General features: G+C 38.5%; 2 protein-coding genes and 1 long non-coding RNA gene across 5 annotated transcripts; 1 reads left to right on the top strand and 2 right to left on the bottom strand.

Annotated features, from left to right (window-relative positions):
- Positions 1-2,256: 2,256 nt before the first annotated feature.
- Positions 2,257-8,851, bottom strand: LOC5512416 (tetraspanin-33). The gene is made up of 8 exons (XM_032381897.2): positions 8,666-8,851; positions 6,779-6,964; positions 6,351-6,425; positions 5,909-6,004; positions 5,407-5,529; positions 4,986-5,027; positions 4,518-4,640; positions 2,257-4,095 (listed from the first exon to the last, which is right to left on the bottom strand). The coding sequence occupies exons 1-8, from the start codon at positions 8,747-8,749 to the stop codon at positions 3,967-3,969; spliced, it is 858 nt and encodes a 285-aa protein (XP_032237788.1). The 5' UTR covers positions 8,750-8,851; the 3' UTR covers positions 2,257-3,966.
- A 269-nt stretch (positions 8,852-9,120) lies between these two features.
- Positions 9,121-23,995, top strand: LOC116618349 (transmembrane protein 9B). Of its 3 annotated transcripts, XR_007306762.1 has the most exons (5): positions 9,121-9,376; positions 10,394-10,481; positions 16,502-16,627; positions 17,113-18,412; positions 23,490-23,995. XR_007306762.1 is itself a non-coding variant. In XM_032381899.2 (4 exons), exons 1-4 carry the CDS (start codon positions 9,213-9,215, stop codon positions 17,251-17,253), a joined length of 504 nt encoding a protein of 167 aa, XP_032237790.1. In that variant the 5' UTR covers positions 9,121-9,212; the 3' UTR covers positions 17,254-18,918. The 3 variants fall into 3 exon arrangements, 2 of the variants coding, with proteins under 2 accessions (XP_032237790.1, XP_032237789.1); XM_032381899.2 differs by lacking the exon at positions 23,490-23,995 and having other exon boundaries at positions 16,502-16,612; positions 17,113-18,918; XM_032381898.2 differs by lacking the exon at positions 23,490-23,995 and having other exon boundaries at positions 17,113-18,918.
- On the bottom strand, positions 16,684-23,490 carry LOC116618350. The gene is made up of 2 exons (XR_004296156.2): positions 22,521-23,490; positions 16,684-17,225 (listed from the first exon to the last, which is right to left on the bottom strand). It is a non-coding gene; the product is annotated as an uncharacterized LOC116618350 (long non-coding RNA).
- Positions 23,996-24,392: the final 397 nt, after the last annotated feature.

Here is a 24,392-nt window from a genome sequence, read left to right as displayed (position 1 = left end):
TAACAAAGAGGATAGCCGCTGACCAGCGAGATGGTTGGTCACAATCGCGCTTCAGCGTCAAAGGGTACATAAAGTCAGATTTAGTTTTATCCACTTCTTACTGAATAATGAATGACTGAAATCGATAAACTTTACACCACTTTCTAACATACAGATATAGTTGACAATGTTGAGTGTACAAAACATGGCTTTAGAAGGATGATGAACTGGCCTCCTAGGGGTGGCGCAAAGCGGATGGTGTTTTAGCCTGAGTATCAGGCTTTTTTTAGGGGAGTCCCCCCCCCCCTGAGGGCCTTGATACTCAGGCTAGGTGTTTTGGTCTTCTTTAACCCTGCTCAGACCCGTCAGTAAATTCTCTCTAGCGCGTGAAATATAACCGAGACAAAAATGGAAGGGAAAATGATAAATAAATAAAAAGTAGTAAGAAGTAATAGAAAAAAAAGTAGATCCGATTGCCCGAGGATCGAACCTCCTTAGATCCGATGAAACGAGAGAAGAAAAATATAGACCATACTTCCAGACATACGCTGAAACGCCGTATGGCAGCTAAGCTTTACGGCTAGGCTGAAGATTTGGGCTCCAGCACCGCTATCTAGCGAACTGTACAACACAAAGGAACCTGAGGTACCCGCGCATTAATGGGGAGGCAATAACCAGGATCCCAGACCTTTCTTAGTCGGTTACGCCACGCACAGCTCGCTGAGTTGTAGACTGAAAAATATCGGGGTCTTTTTCACGCTTGCGTCTCTTGGGAATTAGCATGTTGCCATAGTAGTTGGGTTCGTCATCTTGAACAGCACGCTGTGCCCTAGGCATAATCAAGAGACCATAATGGTCTCTTGGCATAATACATTACCTCCTTTAGCATTTTGTTCTCCTGTACTCAGTTCTTGCGCAAGTGCATATGTCGTCTTACGTGTTGCCGCCTTTAGTTCATTTGTGCTCAGTCGTGCACCCGCATATTATTACTCAGAAACAAGAGCAGACAAAAAAAAAGAACTGGAAGGCAAGCGCCGAAAAGCGCATCTTGGCGCTTGTGCTTATTGCTCTCGTGCTTGGCACACAAAGGACGAGAACGTCCTGTAATCCTGCAGGCCCGTACCCAGGGGGGGGGGGTACACACACACACACACACACACACACACACACACACAACAGCCGAATATCCACTTTCGGTTCTCAGAGACGTGCTTATTCGTAGACAAGCATAAGCAAGAGACCATGGCATAAGCTAGATCTCTCTGTGTATGTCATTGTCAGAATTTTTTGTAGCCAAACCCTACAATTAACGTCCCATGGAGATAATGCAAAGGCATAAAACAATTCCTTTTTGTTCTTTCGGCAGTTCGGGGGTGGTCAGATTTTTATCAGAAATCCCCCCCCCCCCTCCCCCAGAAAAATTAGGTCCACTTCTTCGGATTTCGCAGTCCGAAGTCCCGTTTCTGCGTTTTCATACTCCTACGCGCTATGAGTAGATTTAACCTAATTGTCTTGTGTCAGTCCCATCTTTAATCGATAGGCCTCTTCAGTCCGTTTTCGCGGTGAGGCCGCAGACTAAGTCGCCCTAACCATAGTTAGTAGAGAGAGATGGTTAGGAAACCACAGGCGCCCCAAGTTCAGAGCGCTTCGATACTAAAGTTTATATGGGCATAGAAACTCGTTTATTGTTATTTGAAACTTTGCTATTTTTATTCAATTACTTTTAATCTTTGTCTTTATCACTTCGCTTGTTTTATCGCCATTTTATCCCAAGCTCTACACCCCTCGAGGTTAGTTCTAGACAGCCATGTCCTATTTCGTGCCGAGAGCGCCAGTAAAATTCTATAGTGAGTAGAGCTCTATCAAACAAACTCGGTGAGCTTTTTCGGCAAGTATAGTAGTGTCTGTACGTGTCTGCATCAATACTGAAAATTTTTCTTAAGATCGCAGTGCGGTATTGATGCAAATAACAACGATTCTCCGCTTACTCCATATAGTCTCTTGTACTGTACGCTCGACTTGTGCACGGTCATGGTCAGATAACTCGAATATAAGAGAACAATAACATGTTTCTTTGAAGTTCGCCGCGCTTCCAAACCAGTCCCCTCTACTATGCCCTAACACTATCAAGAACCGGCAGACCTTCCTGAGTTCACGCCCCACCCTGATTTTTTTAAACCTATAAAACCTCTAGCCCGCACCCCCTCGGGGTTGTTTCGGGGTTCATTCGGCGCGCCACAGGATTCCCAGTATTCGGAAAAAAAATGCCAAACTAAGTTACCTAAAAAACTTTTATTTACCTTTATACAAAGAAAATAACTACATTGTTACACAAGAAAATAATTAGTTATAGTGCAATTATTAAGTTAAACATATTTTTATATGGCATAGGTCTATGACTTTGACAATCTTGTTCGATTATGCAGTAAAATATTATACAAGCTTTAAGACCTTTGCCAATGGTCGGTTAGGGAGAACAACGTTTATCGTTTTTCCCAGAAAACTAGGAATTCCAAGAACTAGAAGTAGTTTTGCAGCTAAGCCATTAATAAGACTAAAAATGCAACAAGGCTACTACTTAAAGAGCCTAGTCAGCTACACTTGTTATTATTTTTGTCCATGTTAAAGGACAAATAATGTGAGGAAATAACTAACTAAAATTAGATTGTATACTTCGTTTAGTAGATTAAGTCCAAAATATGAAAATAGCATTTCTTAATCACCAGATGAACTTGGTATTTTGATAGGATGACATACTAGTGGCTGACTGAGGCTTCCCAGTCTTATGGTTTAAGAGAGCTGGGAAGAGCACATCTGCATAAATGACCGGCCTAATGAGAACATTACTGAAAGCTTATCCCAGCTCTCTTCTACTAACTAGCATGCAGCACAAAATGTTGTACCTTTAGTCTTATATAATACAAAGCAGAACTCTACAAGGATGAACACCATTATAGCCACCAAAACTCCCTTTACTTATGGAGTAGCCTTCTATAGTAAGATAACTGAACAGGTGTGGAATGTCTTTGACGAGGTATCCTTCACAACAGCCTAGTCCCAGGCATTCTTACTCTGGTTATATGTCGAACTGTTCTATAGGTAAGCCCGTCCCAGGCCCTTCATTGCCTTACTGTTCATCTCCTAGCACAGGTAACCCAGTAAGATGCCTGGGAATGGGCTGACAAAGGGTTCCACTGTACTTAAACAACCACATAAGTTTTAAATACTACGGGGCAACAAGTGGACCCAGTAATAAAATTAACACCTTATTAGAACAAAAAACACTATATTCTGCTTCTGTGTCCTTATTCAGAAGCCCTTACTTTAGCTTCTATCTAACACTTTTTCCAAAGCCAAAAATAAATGAGGTTTAAACAAAGTGCTCTATACTCCGAAGGAATAAGGTCACTTGTTCAATGTGGTCTTATTTTCTTCTCTTCTACAACAAAACTATGTTATTTACTACTGTTTACTACTGACAGTATTTGGACTAAACTCTTGCTAAGAAAGTCTGCAAGGGTAGTGGCTTTGAGGAGGAGAAAGCAAAAGAATAACAAAAGGGTGAAGGATGGAAGCAAAGTGTTACATGAAATTGGGGATGGGGTGAAAGGAGTAATGGACTGTTGCCTCCTACCCTAATTGGGGAGCCTTATGTCAGTTGTTAACACTCTTGGGGAAACTTTGTCTTCCATTGGTACTTGACATTTGGAGTGGGATAAAGGGTGCTATGGAGTGGTGTATTCTGTCCTTATTGACACAGTAGGGTTAAAGGGAGCTATGGGGTCTATTACCCCTGTTGGGACAGTGAAGGTAAAGGGAGCTATGGGGGGGGGGGGGGGATCTATCACCCTTGTTGGGACAAAAGGATTAAAGGGAGTTATTGGGGAGTCTATTACCCTTGTTGGGACATTGGAGGAAAAGGACTTATTGGGGAGGGGGATCTATAACCTTGTTGGGTAAGTAGTGTAAAGAGCAAAGTGGTCAGTGTCAGTAGTTGGCTGACTCAGAAAGCGGCTGTGTTTCTGGTCTGTACTTGTACATTGGTGGCTTGTTGCACTCATCAATCTGTTCCTTGATTTGCTGTACAAAGATGTGGGTCAGGATAATCCCAGCAAACTAGAGAAACAACAGAGAGCAATAAGACTTGAGAAACTAATGGGAATACTTTTATAGAGTTTTCTAAGGCAACATTTTTTTTTCATCCTAGCAAAACATAAAGTATGATAAAGCATACATTTCCATCAGCTGAGCGGGAAATATATTTTTATATTTCCATTTGAAAAGGCATATCCCAATTTTGAAGATAAGTTAGTCCTCCGAAAATATGGCTCACAGGCCACGGTCTCCAATACACTCAGTTGTTTTGAACTCTGTCACCCAATGTACTTGAACTGAACAACTGCTTAACTGAGCCGATTGCATTACATATCCTACACACACTTGACAAACTACCACCTATAGCAAACATATATCCTTTTAAATATAATATCTGGCCCTCTATCTCTTATCAAACTACCATAACCTGATTTTATTCTCACCTCGGGCAAAGCAAAGGCAATGGCGATGGCAGCAACCACATACATGTGATCCCTGAACCAGTTGATAACGGCATCCAGACAACCAATAATGTAGACTTTATTTTCTTTTTCAAGCTGCAGGCGCTGTTGATAAAAAAGTCACACAAATTTAACTGAAATGTTGATTGAGTTGATGGAAAAAGTGCTTTAAGGTACAAGGAGAGGTAAATGTGGGTCTTTTTTTAATCCATTTTTCATTCTTGAGGGTGCAAACCAATCCAAAAAGAATTTAATTTTAACATTTCCGGATGTGACCCAATAACAGATTGCACAACAATGCGAAACATTTAATTAATTTTATTCATTTTAAAGGTTATTTTTGGGTGTCAAAAGGAATTTTCATAGTGCTGGCCATCGCCTATACAGATTAACCACTCATATTCTCATAAAAATTGCTTTTATGAAATTTTGAAGGATGATGATACTAACATGTTTCTTCCTTGCGTTCCAGCCACATTGAATGTTGATACTCTAGAAATGATAGATATAATAATCTGATCAAAGGAGTCCATCCACCAGAAAAAAAAACATAATAAGACTGGCAAAGAATCAGATTGTACCTAATTGTACTTAATTCAGATTGTAAAAGTTTATCAAATAAGTCTCACTTTCCCAACACCCTACCCATGGTTAGATGCCTATCTTATGTGGGAACTCTCCCTCCCACAACCCCTGCGTCTACATCACCATACTGTATGAGATATCCCCTCTTTCACAGAAAACCACACGCCATTAGGGTATTCTCTTCTACCTTTTGTCCTCCACCCACCAACGTCTATGTAGATGTCTATATTGTACAGCACCTCTCCCTTTCATGCCTAGACGACTGAATTTTAAAGTTATGCTGTACCTCTCCATCCTTCTTGACGCAGCACGTATGAGGCACCCCACACTCCTCAGGGGACGGTCCTCCGCACTTGAAATATCTATTAGCATCCCAGTCATTGATGCTTGAGCTCCCACAGCACTTAAACTACAACACAAATACACAAACATAAACACATCCCCCATCTCTTTTTGAAAAAAAAAACATCTCAAGTCCCCCTACCCCTATTTTCAAATCAGACCCCTCTCTATATCGAGCCTCGTTCCCATCCTCTCAGAAGTCAAAAGGATAATGTAACATAGTTTTTCAAGAGTACAAGTGATTCTTGATTGGTTTTAAATGGCAATGTTAAGAAAACATACTTATATATACACTTGTACATATACAGCATCTGAGACTTTTAAAAGAGCCAAAATACCTACTGGAGTTTTCTAACAAAGTTAATGGAGATTTTGCGAGTCCTTTTCCACATGTCCTCTGAGAAACAAAAAAAAACCTTGGGCACAATATTTTGCTGTTTTCTTACATTTTCCTGAATACCGTCTATGATGTTTTGCAGATCAAGGTTGTCCCTGTAGTTGACAATCCCTTTGCTTATTTGGTTTTGCACAGACTTTCGCACCTAAAAAAGAGAAGATGAGTGTTATTAGGGCAAGAGGTGTCTCCCAAAAAAATGCATGGTTGAGTACATTAGTGGCTCACTAATAGGATGAAAGTGACACTAATTTTCTGTTTTTAAGAATATCGATCAGCCACCATTTTGTTATTGTTTATTATTGGAAATACAAACGGTCTATTTGCAGGGAAACTTCAAAATAACAAGGTAGAATGAAGTCTGAAATGTCATTGACAATATGTGATACAAAATATCCTGGTTACTAGCAATATTTAGTAGATGGAAATGGATGCTTTGTGTGACTTGACATACTGAATAAAATATCTAGAGGAATGCATACATAGCAACTTACATTTGGCCAGAAAGCAAATGCTAACAAACCACCCAGAACTTGTAGAATGACAATCACCACTATCACCCATTTGTACTGAAACAAAAAGACATTGTCAGCTTTCATGTTCACTGGAAATTCACACAAACTTTGCCTGGGGGACCAGTTATTCCTAACATCTACTGGGGATAGATTCAACTCCACCTCCACCTCCCCCCCCCCAAAAAAAAAAACAATATTCAATGGAAGATTGTGATATATTGGAGAACACAAGGAGAAAAAATAATTAAAACAGACATGTAGCAGTAGAAGGGACAAAAATAACATTGGAGGTACTTTTAAATATTACATTTTTTTTAGAAAAATAGTAATAGGCAAGACCATTGATCGTTATTATCAAACATTGCTTGGGTAACCATGTTTTAATAAAGTGCTTCTTATTAACTTACAATCTCAAGGAGGATAATTTGTTCTCGCAGTGCACCAACAGTACCAAAGAAAGAGATTATAATGATAAGGAGACCAACAGCTATTAGGACGGAGCCTGGGTCAGTTGAAAGACTGGACAACTTGCTGTAGGAGCCTTTCTGAGTCACTGACCACATGCCAACACCAAACATGACACCTCCAATTGCCTGGAAATTAAACGAGCAGTTGAGCGAACTGTGATAGTAAACACTGTAAAATACAATAAACTAGGACAGCTACAGTAACTATTGTAAGCAAGATTTTATATTTATTTATTTTTTTAAATATTTCACTGGGAATCAAAATAGTGTTTGACTTGACAGGAGCTGTTACAACAATGCTTGGAGACTCAGTGCATTTGATGCAGTTGTCTGCATCAAATGCAATGAGTGTCCAAGAACTATATGATGATAAATTTATTTGTGTTAGTGTGTGTGTGTCTGAAAACATAAATTTAACCCATTGACTCCTAGCTATTTTGGAGCTGAATTTACAAAAAACAGATACCTCTCCCCCTATTCTGAGTTTTATACAGCCCGTCAAAGTCAAACACAGCTGCACCTAGTCAGCGGTATCCAAGCTTTCCAACAGTGCTTTGCGGTCCCCACTTTTAATCCCTCGTCGTTGTGCTGAAGCCAGCACAAGTTGATGGTTGCTTGTATTTTTCATCAAAAATAAAGCTATGAGCATATTAGGAGAGTGTCTCAGGACATCATGAAGTCTTTTGGGGCATAATTGAGTGCTTTGCTTATGGATATTTGCAAGCAAAGGTGGATTCATGATGATTTTTTCTTGTTTGGCTTTGCCTGGATGAGAAAATAATTTTCTAATGAATCACCAGAGCTCTCCTAAATGCTGTCTTTTCTGAAACCAAATTGATTCCAAAATTGTTTACACTGCTATTCTGGGTCTGTATGACCTGGAATTGATTTGTTTGGCTTCGGGGTGAAAAGACTTATAAAAAACCATCTGACTTTGGGGAGAGGAGTGTTGACTGACCCTCCCCTCGTGAATTTTTCCCTGGATCTCCCAGAATGCTTTGCAATCCGTAAAGGCATCTTCGTGGTTTTACAAGCCTTCAAGGAATGGACATTGTGTTTTGAGGCCATGGAAATGAACCTGAAGGATCAGAATAAAGGTATCTATTTGTGTCTTTAGCTTTGTTTGCTGATCTCTCTCCCTTGTGTGGTATTTTGAGCGTTTTATTGAGAGGGGTGATTCTGCTTTTCTTTCCTTGTTCGATTTGAAATTTGTCAAAGAACCTGTGCTATTATTTGGCTTAAGAGTAGTTGCCAACACCTTGGTTGGGTGCATATCTTCAAGACCATTTATCCCTTAGACTGATGCCCGAATATCTTCATCTTGTTGTGTTTAGTTTGCATTAATGAATTTTTGGGGTTGTGGGTACTTCCCAAAGCCGGTACAGGCCGGTTGAGTGGTCAATGTGTTAAGTGACAATCTGCAAACGTTTTTGTGCAAACTTTGAGTATACTCAGTGTGTAGTAGATAAACACAATGTAACTAAAGATGACGATCAAATACAACTACAAACACATTAAGCTGATAATATACAAGACATTTGGGCTGCAAAAATGAACCATTTTAGAATTTATTCTGTCAATAACTTTAAGTACATTCCAGAAGGAAAGCAACTAACGCCGACATGGACTTGAAGTCAATTCATGCTTAATGGCTCACGCTACTGATCAAACGTTCGATTAATAATCACAGTAGATTTAACATAGATAAAGGGTTGTAAGCAATCGAACAAATCATCGCTGCAATTTACAAATCGATGGAATTTCGAAGCCACTTGTAAGCCCATCTAATACCACTAGCTAGAATACTCAGAAAACACGAACACTCACCCAGAATAATAGATTGAATACGAATAAGAAATACTTGAGGCATTTGCTGATGACATTTTGCGCTTCGAGGTTCGGATTATCCATAATTGCAAGAGAGACAGCGGAGAAAGATTGGATTTGAGGTGAACTTTACAAACAAGGGAGGTTTCACACTTTGGACGCCATGCCTTGCTCATTTGCATAATGATTTGCATCTAGATTAGTGGATTAGTACTCAGGGCAGCGCGGGTTACCACGAAAAGGTGTCCCATGGACACACCTATGTTTCAGGGTAAAGAAAGTCACAAAAAATGCCAAAAATTTGAACGTAAATCAGTATTTATGATCGTACTTTTTAATACCCCTTTGCTCTCAATTCCAAAAACCTTACCTCGTTTATAAAGGTTTTTAAAAATAACATAGTACAAAAACTTTTCTAAGTTGCAAGAGAAGATGGGACACCTGTGGTACCCAGCGTTCCACTCGGCAGTAATGGCGGCCATGTTCGATTTCGTGTGACATCTCCCAAATCGTCAATACTGCCCTCAATCTTGTTGATCTCATAAAAATGCAAGGCGTGATTATATTATTTTGCGTCTTTTTTATTCCAATTACTCTTGCTGCTCAAGGTTCATCGTATTCTGATGTGCGATGCAAGTGTACTTGTCCAAAAGAGCTCGGCAAAAACAACACGAAAAACGTGTTTGTTGCTACTGTAGAACCAGAACAGTGGTACAGTATATCTTTCTACTATTGGCCGTGGCTATAGTTCTTAACTTTAGTTATTTGTATTTTCTTAAATGTAGTATAGCTCGACAGCTATTAAGAGTAGTTTACTAAAATAAGGAACAGTACTTAAACATCTACAATCTATGGGAATCTATCTAGATTTGATCTGCACTACGCGATCAAAAATAAGCATAAAAATTTGACTAAGATTTATTAGCTTAAGTTATGTGTTAAGCTATTATTCTAAAATGCAGTACAGCTCGACAGCTACTGGTAATTAGTTTTAAAAAAAGGTTATACAGTAACTTACTTGTAACTAATTTTAAGCCAAAGGAATTAGCCACACTGATGGGGAATTAGCCACAACCGAGAAGCTATAGCAAACAATTTAATCAAAATACCTTATTGGTCTCTTTAATTTCCAGACATTTAAGCCCTGTGAAATCCTACGAACTTTAATATCGCAAAATACCCTTTCTGTTTTGTTTCCTTTGCTTTTTTTAATGACGACCAAGACCAAGACTATTAAGAACTTATGATTCTTAACTTTTGTGTCACAGCTTCGATGTATGTAAGTGTGTTAGAAAATAGCATCAAGCACAATATGATTTCTAAAGTTTTGCTGTAATGTTTAATCAAATTCCTATTTTTGTGAAATTGAAAATGATTTTGCACCTAAATCGCAAAACCTTGCGAAATATGCCGATCCTTTTTTTGCGAAGTGTCTGCGAAACATATTAACAATATGGTAATATGGTAATATGGTGGGGTTAAAAGCAAAAAAATAATGTTCCTACTAGGCAGGAAGGATATTCTAAAGTTACACCCACCTTGGCTTAAGTCAAGGTAGATTTTTTTTACGTTACATCAAAAAAAAAAATAGTTGGCATGTGTCCACGACCTCCCTTTGTAGATGCATTACTCACAATAACTCAGAAGTATATCATGAACACATCTGCTTACGAAATACTTAGTACCACAGGTGATAAATGCTTTTTTGAATCATTTTTTCTCATCTAGTACTTGTCAACACATTGTAAAAAGAGAAGAGAGATTCTGTCTGAGATGCCAGTGCAAATATGAGGCAAGAAATACAATTCTCATCAAGGTTTGTGTTTTAAAATGCAGTAATGTTTATACACTTATTTCAAATGAGGTTCCTCCCGGAGATTGCTTGTGTGGTATGGGTATTAAATAGAAAAAGTAAATAAGTGTAAAGTGTGAAAACACTAATCCAAGTTTGAAAAACTGTGGAATTCTTGTTTATGTACCTGTAAGCATTTATGTGGCTTTCAGAATCAAGCCATGTACATGTTACCCACAAACCAATGCAGGTTACGATAGCCAGCTTGCAGGCGGTACTCGGTGTTATCTTCACGGAAAACCCTCTCCATTCACTGATTGGGAGACATCTTGTTTTTTAGCTGTGTGGTTCCGGTTCCTTTTTCCCCTGCCCTATATCTGTCTTGCACTCATCCCCGTATGGCTCAAGATACAAGATGACACCCGATAACAAAACGGAGAGGGTTTTCTGCAATGATAACACTGAGTACCGCCTGCAAGCAGGCTAAGGTTACGAAACATAGATTTTGCAGTGCAACCATATTTGAAATACATAGATGTATATGTTGTGGTTGGAAATTTTTCAACCGGTTGGTAATTTTAAAACCAGCTGGAAATTTTCAAACCAGTGGAAATTTTTCAAATTGTGTTTTATCTGTCATTCTAAACGGGATTATGTTTTTGGGGACTCATTAATAAAACAGGGGCTTGGATTTTTAGGGGGGTATTAAAAGAACAAAGAACACCACACCTGCTCTCCTCTCCTCTACCTCTCTCTCCCTCCATTCTTAGTTATCTATTTATTCATTACCCTACTAAGTGAGTTACCTGTGTCTAATTTACATTTTTTTTCTTACCTTACCGTGATTCGAACCCTCAACCTTTCGCTTCGAAGTCCGTAGCCCTTACCACTTGACCACTAAGGCTTGTGACTAAAGATGAGCGATTAAATCTTGCTTTATTGTAATATTCATGACAATCCTTACGTCACACTTGTTATAAATGCACGCATGCGTATTAACGAGCGTAGTGCAAACTCTTGTGGATAAAAAAGCAAAAAATATCACAAAAGACTAACTGTGCTGCCATTACAATGAATTTACAACATTTGAAAACATGCCAGAACCTGTATAGGGCTTAAATAGATGTTTCATATTCTAAAATTGCGTACGCGTACGTATTTGCATGACTCGGACCTGGCGGCTTCGGAGGAGTCTAAAATTTCGCACTTTTGTCGAACGTAACTCAAGATGGGTGCGAAAGCGTGTATTGAATGACTGACATGTAAGACTGCACAATAATTAGAGCAATAATAGTGTTCTTTTATTTCTCTTGAATAATTATTTTTTGTCCTCTTCGTAGCATCGTAATTACTTGATTTTGTGTAACATTTTCTCTTCTAAAGAAGCCGATGTTTATGAAATGTACTGCTGCAACAAGAACCTATATAAATGTTTTTAATTAGTTAGACATTTCGATTGTGCTAAAGGTCATTACTCGGAAAATATGATAGTAATTAGTTCTCCATATCGATTGTTCTAAAAGTCATTACTAGAACAAGGAAAGTTACATTGTACTAAAAGCCATTGCGTATTGTACGAATAAAGAATGCTGTTCAACTCTCATGTTCATGTTCAGAAATATTGGGTTTTTTCGACAAAGAAAAGGTATAAAAACAGGGAGTTTGTCATTGAACAAAACATCATCATGGCGGAGGAAGTTGTGCCGTGTGTTGACCACGCTTTATTACTAGACAAGATTACGGAATTGAAGCTCCAAACCAAAAGTAAAAAATCAGAAATCAATTTTTAAAGCAAAAAAAAAAAAGAGCACATTAGTGATGATCCAATAGTTCTGTCGTCTGCCGACGAAAATACTATAAAATGGAAGAAATGGTCCTATGCCAACGGGAAGGTATGGTCAAGTGAAGGGAAGGAAGTTGCTTGCAAGGCCAACATCTATGACGCATTGACTTTGGCTCATACCAGAATAGCACATCGAGGAAGAGAAAAGACGTGGAAATGGGTGAAAAACAATTACAGTGAGATCAACCAAACGATAGTAAACTGCTATGTGCAAATGTGTCGGATTCACTCAGAGCAGAAGCCCATTACAGACCGCGTAAAAGAAGTGAAGCAGCCCCTCCAGTCTGAAAGGTTTTTAAACCTCATTGAAATGGACTTGATGGATTTTGGCAATTGCCCCTGTTCATGCTCAAAAGTTCATAAATGGGTAGCAAATATAATTGACCACCACACAAAGTTTTGTTACATGCAGCCTATCTACTCGAAGACTGGTGAAGAAGTTCTTAGCGTGATATCCACTTTTTGCACCCTATACGGCTATCCCAAGAAATTGAACACGGACAACGGGCTAGAGTTCAAGAATCGGCTTGTTGAAGCATTTGCAGAGAAAATCGGAATTCAATTTAGTCATTGCTCACCTCGTACGCCTACAACTCAAGGTCTTGTAGAGAGAAGTAACCGAACCTTTAAAGAAGATCTAAGGGCAATTGTGAGGCCCACAAAGAACTAAAGAGATGGTGTGAAAGCACATCGCAAGTGCCATACGATGAACATCACACATCACAGGGCAATCAACGAGACACCTTACGAGGCTGTGTTTGGTTTTAAAGCCAACAGGGAACATAGAAATGTGGCTGACAATGAAGATGAGATGCCAGGAGCCAAACGTCAGAAGCGAATTGAAAGTCAAGAAACATACAACCAGAAAATGGTAGAACAAACCAAGAGGAAGAAAAAGCAAAAGTTCAAGAAGGAAGATATTGTGGCCATTCAAATTAAGAGACCTGACAAAACCTCTTGTCTTCACCCACGTATGCTCATTGGAAAAGTTGTGTCTGTCAAAGAGAGTAATTACTGCACAGTTGTTACTATACATGGGCGCATCAAAGGAACAATTGCTCCAAATTGGTTGAGCCACTGCACGTCATCAGTACCTCCACGATTTGATCGCCAAATCACGTTTACAGAAGCTTGTGAGAGATGCGCCCAAATTAATTAATTAAATAAAAATATCTTCCACACAGTTTTGTTACGTTAAGTTTATTTTAAACACAAAGGCGCGGTATAAAAGGGCCTAAGCCCTCCCCCATTTTCCAAATGGAGAGAAATTCCAATATGGCGGCCATTACCATTACGAGACCAGTCAATAAAGAATGCCCCCATATCTAATGATCTGATATCCAACAAATAAATAATTTCCCATCTGAAAGAAAAGATATGTTTGATTTGTACTTCAAGCCATTCTTGGCAGCGAGAAATGCATATTTGTCTTAGAATTCGTACATTTACGGCGCGATTTCAAATCGCCATTCGCCATTCGCCTTCGACGCCATTTTTTTGGTATGTATACCTTCCCGACTCTCCTAGGGAAGGATTTGGTGAGCTTGGGCCCGCAGTGACCACTGTTATTGCTTAGCAGTCTATCCTAAGGGATTATGCGGGGGGTACAAACAGAGCAAAATTTTGCCATTCTTAGTGTGTTTAGAAAACATGTTTCGTGGAGCGATTTTGTCTAATTTCTTCGCACTTTTCTTGGCCGGTAGCATGATTCATATTTAAATCAGACATTCGAGGAAATATGAAGAGCATTGTACTCAGGAAAGAATCACCTAAAATGGGGAGAAGAGGAAATAAAGGCAGGAAGAAAAGACATTGCAGAAAATAATATGTGTTTTTGTAAGTTCTGTACTGAAAAATAGCACACAACAAAGCAGGACATTAGAACTAAACATAAGCAGCAAACATCAGGTATAAAGTCAAGATACATTATATATATATTTTTTATTATTCGTAAGTCACTTTACAGCTGTAGTGTAAGAGGACACTTCAGTAAAACTTATTCTAGTGAAACCATTATTTCTACTTTCTTGTTGCTGCAACAGGTGTAAAACAAAAATGCAAAGTCTGCCTATCTGCTGTTGTACATCTGTTCAAGAATTAATCAAAAATCCATAAAGTGTTTTGACATTTACCTGAGCAGGAAGAAAATTTGTGTGGTGGGCAGGTCAGGGGATGTTGAACCCCCAGTTGACTTCTACTTTGACAAAAAGTCAATTTGTCTTTATTATCTTTTTACCAAATTTAATAGTTGATCAATACATGTTCACCATAATCAGGCTTCAGCAAATGACCCCAGTTTCAAAAGATATTTCAGCGGTACCCAGGGAGTGTGCAAGTGAAACTCTGATATTACATTATCTAGGGTGGTCTACTAAAGGAATGCCTGATATCCATATAAGTGAGTTGGAGCCATAATTGAGTCTATCTTTCTACTTTTTGGATCAGAATGCACCTGTATAGTATTTTGTTTTTATCTTGCAATTTATGATAACTACAAATAATGTAGAAATAATAACAATTGGATTTGCTTTTGTTTCTATTTGTCCAAAAACGGTCTGGATCCTTTATTTTTATAAAGGGTTTATCCAAACATATGTTTTATACTTTATAAGTTAATTATACAAAATAGAGACATGGCTTTTACTGTTTTCATTCAATGGATATCCCCCCTGTAGCTACACTTGCTTTTACTGTAAGAATGAAAAGTCTTGAACTGAATGGATAAAAGAGAAAGCATTTTGGTTTATTCAACAAAAGTATAATCTATAATGCAGTTTATAAAATATGACTGGTTGCTTTATACACTTCACTAACACATAAATAAATTTGATAGCAACAAAACATGTTTCCTTTATAAAGGAATGTTTATGATTAAAAATCACATGGAAAATGTTATACTGTATATGTCTATGTATCTGCTTTTCTTGAGGAATATATCCTGTTGATAATTCAGATGTCACCATGACTTGCTTCTTGGGTATAGCTAGGATGAAATCATATAATTAATTAGAAATTATATAATAGACTCAACATGCAAGTTTGGCCCCCAATTCATTCAGACAGAGATTTACTAAACTGTTTAGTTAACATTACTAGAATACAAATAATGGACTGCATTCTCTGATGATTTAAGTAAAGATCCCAACAATAAAAAAACGCTACCATTAATTACATATTTATACTTAAATTCCAACTTATAGTAGCATGTAAATAGAATTAAAGCTTCACACACCACAAAACAATCTTTTCCGAGCTCAAGGCAAGGTAAAAAAAAAAAAAAACGAGAGGAAAGCAAGATTTGATCTACAAACAACATCTTTTCTATAGAATGCCTGCATTATTACTTCTTTCGGCAGTAATGGACAAAGTCAAGATGCATTTTCTAGCAAAACAGAGTTTCCCTGCCACTTTAGGTAACAAGCTTATGATGACTAATTTAAATCCTGTTTTCTGAGTTTTAAAGCTATATGAAAAGTAAATTTTAGGCATAAAAAACTCACCTTTTGTCGAGGTTTGAAATCGTTGTTTTCCGATCATGTGTTTGCTTCTTTTTTGGATAACTCACGTTGGTTTTATAGCTTTATTTCTACTGAGTTTCCTTTTTTACACATTCTATCGAACTAGAAGGTAGAGTTGGCATTTTTATACATCAGGAAGTGCTTTGAAACCTCTCCCCTCTGTGTTTTGATTGACGGCGGTTGATTGACAAATGAGCCGATGCTTCCAATGGAAGCACCCTTTTATACCGCGCCTTCGTGTTTAACAAAGTCTTACCCAACCATACCCTAACCCTAACCAAAAGATACTTGAAGTTCATTTTGACAAAGACTTACCCAACCATTCCCTAACCCTAACCCCAACGTACTTATCAAAAAAGAATGCCTGGTACTTCTGAGGTCTTCTAGATTTTGCACTGGTTGGAGAATTTCCAACTGGTTGTAAAATTTCTAACTAGTTGAAAAATTTCCAACTGGTTGGTAAAAATTCCAACCAAAATGAATTTCCAACCACAACATATACAATATATATGCCTGGGGCAATAGAGCTTGCCTAAAGTGTGTGGGAGATGGAAAGGCATGATGGTAACTCAAAACACCAAGGAAAGGAAGGAAGGATATTGATTTGAAACGTAAATGCATTTTATGTCAAGGGGTATGGCACTCTTGATTTTTTTTAAATTCTTGTTTTTGTTTATTTGTAGGTGATCATTATAATCATCCTCATAGTCTTGGCCATCCTTTGCTGCTATTGTATTTACCTGGTTGTTGACTCCAAACTAAAACCAGTAGATCTGAGTGTTATTTCAGATGAGGTCAGTAGTCCTCAGGTAAATGGCTGGCTTAATGATTATAACCTTTGATTTTTACAATTGGTTTACCATTGTGATTTTTGATGGTGGTTTATTGAATGGATTAACGAATGAGTGAGTGATTTTGTTTGATAATGGTAGTTCTTCCCCCTTCCTGTGTAAGTGATACAAAGAGTACCATCTTTGTAATACCTACGTAAGACAGCTTTAAACTAATGCTCATCAAAGCCTTACTTTGAAAATGGTTGTTATTTAAAGAGCTCCATCATTACATAATATAAGCAACAATGCTTTGTGATTTATAGGAAACTCTAGAAGCAGCAAAAAACCTTTCTCTCTTAACCTCTACCAAATAGAACTGATTTTTTTCTCCCTTCATAGCTTGAGTTTTATAGTAGGGTTCTGCTGTATACCTATTCATAAGACTCTTCATAGTTAAAGTAACAGGAGAGTTCTGTTATTTGATATAATAATGTTATAATAATGTGGTGGTCTTAATGCAGGTGCAGCAGAGTCTGAATGAAAGAAGTCGTCGCACATCCAGCTTTAGCATGAGAACACTTGATCAGAAACATGCTCGCTGGAAACAGGCTGTTGCACAACAGAGGAGACATATCTATGACACAAGGACAATCAATGCGTGAGAACACTTGATCAGAAACATGCTCAGTGGAAACAGGCTGTTGCAAAACAAAGGAGACATATCTATGACTCAAGGACAATCAATGCGTGAGAGCACTTAATCAGAAACACTCTGTAAACAGGCTGTTTCACAACAGATAAGACATATCTATGACTCAAGGACAATGAATGAGAGATGGTGATAATTCTTGATCAAATGTATGCATGCCAGGATAAACAACAATCAATGCTTAGCTAGAGCACATGCAAAGGTAACAGTAACAACAGTAAAAGGTAGGCAGGCAAGTTATATTTCCACATTTTAAATGGATTCACAACATCTCAGAATACTTCAGTTCCTTAAGCTGAGACTGGGGAGCCTTTTACCTAAAAGTTAACAACTGTGCTGTACAGCCATAGCTAGTTCTAAATTTTAAGTATATGGGTATATATATGGGAAGGGATTTTATGTGATTTATAATTCAAGTAAACCGATATTAAGGAAAGGGGAGGGGGGGGGGGGAGCAATACCTAACAGTCTTATATCTTTGCCAATAGCACTGACAAGACTTTCTCACACACAAGGTTAGATATCGTGTTTTCTGTCATGGCAGCACATGCTTCTTTCCGTAGCATCAGTTAACAATACCCCTCCCGGGTCAACTTGTTTCTGATTACCATATATACTGACCAATACCGGGCTGCGGGGAAGTGTTTGCTCATTTTGCATTTTAAATCTCAGCTATAAGAAGTGGTGCCAGTAGTGCAGGGTATAGCGGGAGGGGTTCAATTAGACTTTGGAATACCCATGAGAAGGGCTTTTACATGATATATAATGCAAGTAAACCCATAAAGGGGGAAGGGGGGGGGGGTACCCAACAATCTAACATCTTTGCCACTGAATCAGCTTATTTCTGATTACCCTGTATATTGAGCAATAACGGGCTGTGGTAAAGGGGGAGGCATGTTTGGTCACTTTGTACTTTGATTCTCAGCTACAGTACATGTATAAGAAGTAGAGCTTCTTTGCAATATATAGCAGAAGAGGTTCAATTAGACTTTTGTTTGCTGGAAATCTTTCCATTTGCTGTATGTCCCTTATGGGCCACCAAAGATCCCATTTGAAAACCCTTGCCAGCCACACCCTTGTTTTCAACCAACATTGGAACCAATCATAAGAAGGTTTCTCGAAATTACCACCTGAAAATAAAATCTTTTCCTTTATTCACCAAATTCAGTCGAAAATACCACAAAAGCTTCCCCAAATCAGTCGATGGAAATGGATGCTTTGTCACCCTTGGTACTTCGCTAGAATAACGCGATGGCGGCTGACAATATGCTTATTGTAATTAATTTTGTGTCAAGCGTTTTAATAATGTTGACACACTTTATCCGGTGTTTTATGAGATGACATACCTTTGTCATATTCCCATATCACAGTATAAATTTTAATTAAAATTATATCTCTTTGCCGTGGGTGATATACAATCTTTAGAACTTTTTTACATTTCAAACTGTTTTGACCTGAAGAAGGAGGTCACGGTTAATCCCTAGTATTTGTTAGCAGAAGAATAGAAGTGGATAACCCTCCACTCATTATTGCCTAATATCGGAAATGTAAGGCGCTAGTTCATCCTTATGCTTATCATTTAAGATAAATATCTAATAAATACATCGACACAAAAAAAGTCTGACAATGTTACGAATGAGATAAGCGTCTTTTCCGTGATGGAACGATTGCTTTTTCTCATCCCGCTTATTGCTTGCATCAATTGTCAATGAATGAATTAACTTCCGTCGCTCGCTTCGCTGCTCATCTTTTTGTTCCTTCGAGAATAAAAGAGTTGGAGTCCTGGTGTGCGCGGGACATAAGCTTACTTGGGGGGCGGCTTCGACTGCTCTTTTAGACGCCGAAAACATTTTAAGACATATCAAAAGGAAGTTGTTGTTTGAATAATACGTCTGCGAGTAAAAACTCAACGTATTTCTATAACGTTTGTTATTGATGTTATTTTCTTGATACGTTTTTTTACGTGTGACCACACTCAAAGTGGCACAAAAACTAGAATGCACTTCTTCAGATTGTTTCGTCAAGTGGGCTCGTCGTTAATATTCTCGTAAAGGCTGGTTTAGTCATATGCGCCTGCCTACGACATGTCTTAGTCTAAGATCAAACTTCGTATTATCCATGAGCCGTATTCGATGCAAATGAATCAAGTCGATTGTATTATCGTCATTTCCCCTTATTTGCATTGAATACGGCTCATGGATAATACAACGTTTGAAATTAGCCTTAGCCCTGAATCACACACTACGATTGTCGTAGTAGAGCATCGTTGCGGAATCCTAGGCTTGTTTACCCTCTACGACTCAAGCTGTAGATGTGCTGCGGGTAAGTCGCATATGCCTAAATCGTGCTGTCTAAGCCATTGTCATCATGGAGTGTTTGACGGACATACACTTGACAATAAATATTTCAAATCAAATACTGGTAATCTACTTTGTGACAATAGCAATGGTAATCTGATAGTAACCGTTGATTTGTAATAGTTTTAAATCTGTTGATTTAAAATCGTTGATTTGGGGGCAGTCTGCCCTTGACGTTCTTTTGGAGTTGACTACTAGTATTTGGTGTAAATTTTCAATAATTTTTTTTTTCAATCACAGAAACTTTCAGAAAAGTATTCCAAGTTCAAAACATTTCTAAAAAAAATCATTTCAGCAGATGCTGATGTTTACCCCATTAAGCAGAGGGTCATGTTTACCTTTTTGAGGGCGGTGTCTATTCATAAGAGGCATCGTAAAAATGCTCAAATCTAACTACTAATGTCTCTAAAGTATTTGTATATTTCCAAATGGTTCTTGGTAATCGAAACCAGACGACCAATAAGGTTTCACTTCATGGACCTGCCCAATAACATGTTACCTTAAATTATAGGTGATTATCTGATTATGGGACCCCTGAGTACCATACTGATGGCGGCTGAGCGAGGATAACAACCGATTTTGGGGGGGGTGAACGGAACGGAGGTCTTTTCTACGTACGCCGATATGTCATTTTTTTCTAATATTTTGTCTTAAACGCGTAAAACTTTTCAGTGACAATTCTTTTTGGTTGGTTTTGGCTTGGTTTGGATCACGGGGCTTATAGTTGCCAGGGGCGGAAAGGGGTTTAGATCCACGGATTATTATATCTCAGGAACGGAAAGGGGTTTGAATTACGGGGCTTATAGCTGTCAGGAACGGAAAGGGGTTTGAATTTGGCTTGAGTTTGGTTATTATATCTCAGGAACGGGAAGGGGTTTGAATTTGGCTTGAGTTTGGTTATTATATCTCAGGAACGGGAAGGGGTTTGAATTTGGCTTGAGTTTGGTTATTATATCTCAGGAACGGGAAGGGGTTTGAATTTGGCTTGAGTTTGGTTATTATATCTCAGGAACGGGAAGGGGTTTGAATTTGGCTTGAGTTTGGTTATTATATCTCAGGAACGGGAAGGGGTTTGAATTTGGCTCGAGTTTGGTTATTATATCTCAGGAACGGGAAGGGGTTTGAATTTGGCTCGAGTTTGGTTATTATATCTCAGGAACGGGAAGGGGTTTGAATTTGGCTTGAGTTTGGTTATTATATCTCAGGAACGGAAAGGGGTTTGAATTTGGCTTGAGTTTGGTTATTATATCTCAGGAACGGAAAGGGGTTTGAATTTGGCTCGAGTTTGGTTATTATATCTCAGGAACGGGAAGGGGTTTGAATTTGGCTCGAGTTTGGTTATTATATCTCAGGAACGGGAAGGGGTTTGAATTTGGCTTGAGTTTGGTTATTATATCTCAGGAACGGAAAGGGGTTTGAATTTGGCTCGAGTTTGGTTATTATATCTCAGGAACGGAAAGGGGTTTGAATTTGGCTTGAGTTTGGTTATTATATCTCAGGAACGGGAAGGGGTTTGAATTTGGCTTGAGTTTGGTTATTATATCTCAGGAACGGGAAGGGGTTTGAATTTGGCTTGAGTTTGGTTATTATATCTCAGGAACGGGAAGGGGTTTGAATTTGGCTCGAGTTTGGTTATTATATCTCAGGAACGGAAAGGGGTTTGAATTTGGCTCGAGTTTGGTTATTATATCTCAGGAACGGGAAGGGGTTTGAATTTGGCTCGAGTTTGGTTATTATATCTCAGGAACGGGAAGGGGTTTGAATTTGGCTTGAGTTTGGTTATTATATCTCAGGAACGGAAAGGGGTTTGAATTTGGCTCGAGTTTGGTTATTATATCTCAGGAACGGGAAGGGGTTTGAATTTGGCTTGAGTTTGGTTATTATATCTCAGGAACGGAAAGGGGTTTGAATTTGGCTCGAGTTTGGTTATTATATCTCAGGAACGGAAAGGGGTTTGAATTTGGCTTGAGTTTGGTTATTATATCTCAGGAACGGGAAGGGGTTTGAATTTGGCTTGAGTTTGGTTATTATATCTCAGGAACGGAAAGGGGTTTGAATTTGGCTTGAGTTTGGTTATTATATCTCAGGAACGGGAAGGGGTTTGAATTTGGCTTGAGTTTGGTTATTATATCTCAGGAACGGGAAGGGGTTTGAATTTGGCTTGAGTTTGGTTATTATATCTCAGGAACGGAAAGGGGTTTGAATTTGGCTCGAGTTTGGTTATTATATCTCAGGAACGGAAAGGGGTTTGGAGAAGGGGGCTTATAGCTGCCAGGAACGGGAAAAGGATTTGGAGATACTAAGAAGGCTGGACTGGATAAAGAAGCGTCAAGTAAAACGGGATTTGAAGCCCCCTCCACACACACTACATTCCCCAGAATCGTTCATGCGCATTTGGGTAATCTTCCGGGTGGGCACATCCAACACAAACGTATTAGAGACGATAGGAACGATAGTCTAAATGCGGTAGTTAACCCCCATTAAATAGCTACAATACAATACAATAATCTTTATCTATGGAAGGTTACATTATTGCCTTAAAAGTTTTCTAACTGATGCTCCTCTTTTCCTATGCTAACCTAAAAAATGTAAAAATATAAAGATATCACTCGGCAGGACATTCAGTAGGACATTCATCAGGACCATGGCGCCATGAGGCACGCAGGTACACATGAGCTACATGACAATACACCGATGCCAAAAACACACATGATGAAATACTCACATAGATATTAACACTGGCATAATTTGATGGAAAAATAAGAAAAAAAGAGAAAAAATGTTAAGTGGAGTACCAACAGAAGTTAAGATTAAAGCGAAAGTTGTAACTAAATAGTTGTAACTAAATGTGCTAGAGGCTCACCTGTTAAACGTGGTGACGCTACGCCTCACGCATGGTGTCAAGCGTTCGATCGAGAAATGTCCGAGACTTTCAGACACTAAGTCTTTTTTGTGACACGTAAGGTGCACTTCCCTTGCATTGCTTTTAGGACATGTCCCGAGATGTCGTTATAGCAGCGCACGCAATCGGCAAAAGCTCTTCCTTACAGCAAATTTATCGCATATTTACAAAAGTGAACCTTCTTGATTGCAGTATTAGCATTGTGAAGGTAGTAAGAGAGGATTTATCGGTCTGTATATGCAATTGGGTGGTGCTGATATATCCGATGTGAGACTTGCAGACATGAAAATGTGACAAAGTGTCATAGTTGAGAGACATAGTTGGGACAGAGATGTGTAAACACATAGATCACTGTTCCATAGATATTGTCAATACAAAACAAATTTATTAGTGAAAAGGAGTATGTTATAATAAAAGCGCTTTACGTTAAAAAAATCCTTATAATAATTAAGAATACCCATTTTATTAGGGCTAAGGAACACAAGCTTCTAGTGGTTTCACGCACATCCAACAAGTCATATCCAGGGCCGACAAACAGGGAGATATTTGCAATGTCTCGAGCAGGAATCAAACCCGTTTCAGCAAAGGCGAGAAATCTAGCTTTTCATCCGGCTCTCTACACATAGTCTTTGTTAATTTATCAATTTAAAAAGTAATTTCCGAATAAACCCAATGGAGAACCGGCTAGCAGGTTATGATGAGCGCCATTCGCTAACGCGCTAACACATTCAGCCAGGCCACCTTGAAATTCCACAAGGGCGGGGTAGGGGGTTAACACAAGTTCCCTGCGTAAAGCTCTGCGTGCTATTCTACGAACTTCTTCATTCCTCGTGCCTGTCACCCTGGGAGAGATGGCTGCACTGAAATTTCTTGCTAGATTTATAAGACTCTGAGACAGGGTATATACAGTATATACAGTATATACAGAAGGTTTCTCGAAATTACCACCTGAAAATAAAATCTTTTCCTTTATTCACCAAATTCAGTCGAAAATACCACAAAAGCTTCCCCAAATCAGTCGATGGAAATGGATGCTTTGTCACCCTTGGTACTTCGCTAGAATAACGCGATGGCGGCTGACAATATGCTTATTGTAATTAATTTTGTGTCAAGCGTTTTAATAATGTTGACACACTTTATCCGGTGTTTTATGAGATGACATACCTTTGTCATATTCCCATATCACAGTATAAATTTTAATTAAAATTATATCTCTTTGCCGTGGGTGATATACAATCTTTAGAACTTTTTTACATTTCAAACTGTTTTGACCTGAAGAAGGAGGTCACGGTTAATCCCTAGTATTTGTTAGCAGAAGAATAGAAGTGGATAACCCTCCACTCATTATTGCCTAATATCGGAAATGTAAGGCGCTAGTTCATCCTTATGCTTATCATTTAAGATAAATATCTAATAAATACATCGACACAAAAAAAGTCTGACAATGTTACGAATGAGATAAGCGTCTTTTCCGTGATGGAACGATTGCTTTTTCTCATCCCGCTTATTGCTTGCATCAATTGTCAATGAATGAATTAACTTCCGTCGCTCGCTTCGCTGCTCATCTTTTTGTTCCTTCGAGAATAAAAGAGTTGGAGTCCTGGTGTGCGCGGGACATAAGCTTACTTGGGGGGCGGCTTCGACTGCTCTTTTAGACGCCGAAAACATTTTAAGACATATCAAAAGGAAGTTGTTGTTTGAATAATACGTCTGCGAGTAAAAACTCAACGTATTTCTATAACGTTTGTTATTGATGTTATTTTCTTGATACGTTTTTTTACGTGTGACCACACTCAAAGTGGCACAAAAACTAGAATGCACTTCTTCAGATTG

The sequence above is a fragment of the Nematostella vectensis genome, chromosome 15, assembly GCF_932526225.1.
Source record: "Nematostella vectensis chromosome 15, jaNemVect1.1, whole genome shotgun sequence".
In the NCBI taxonomy this organism is placed as follows: domain Eukaryota; kingdom Metazoa; phylum Cnidaria; class Anthozoa; order Actiniaria; family Edwardsiidae; genus Nematostella; species Nematostella vectensis.
Note: the sequence above shows the minus strand (reverse complement) of the source record. Positions and strands in the feature narration are given on the sequence as shown.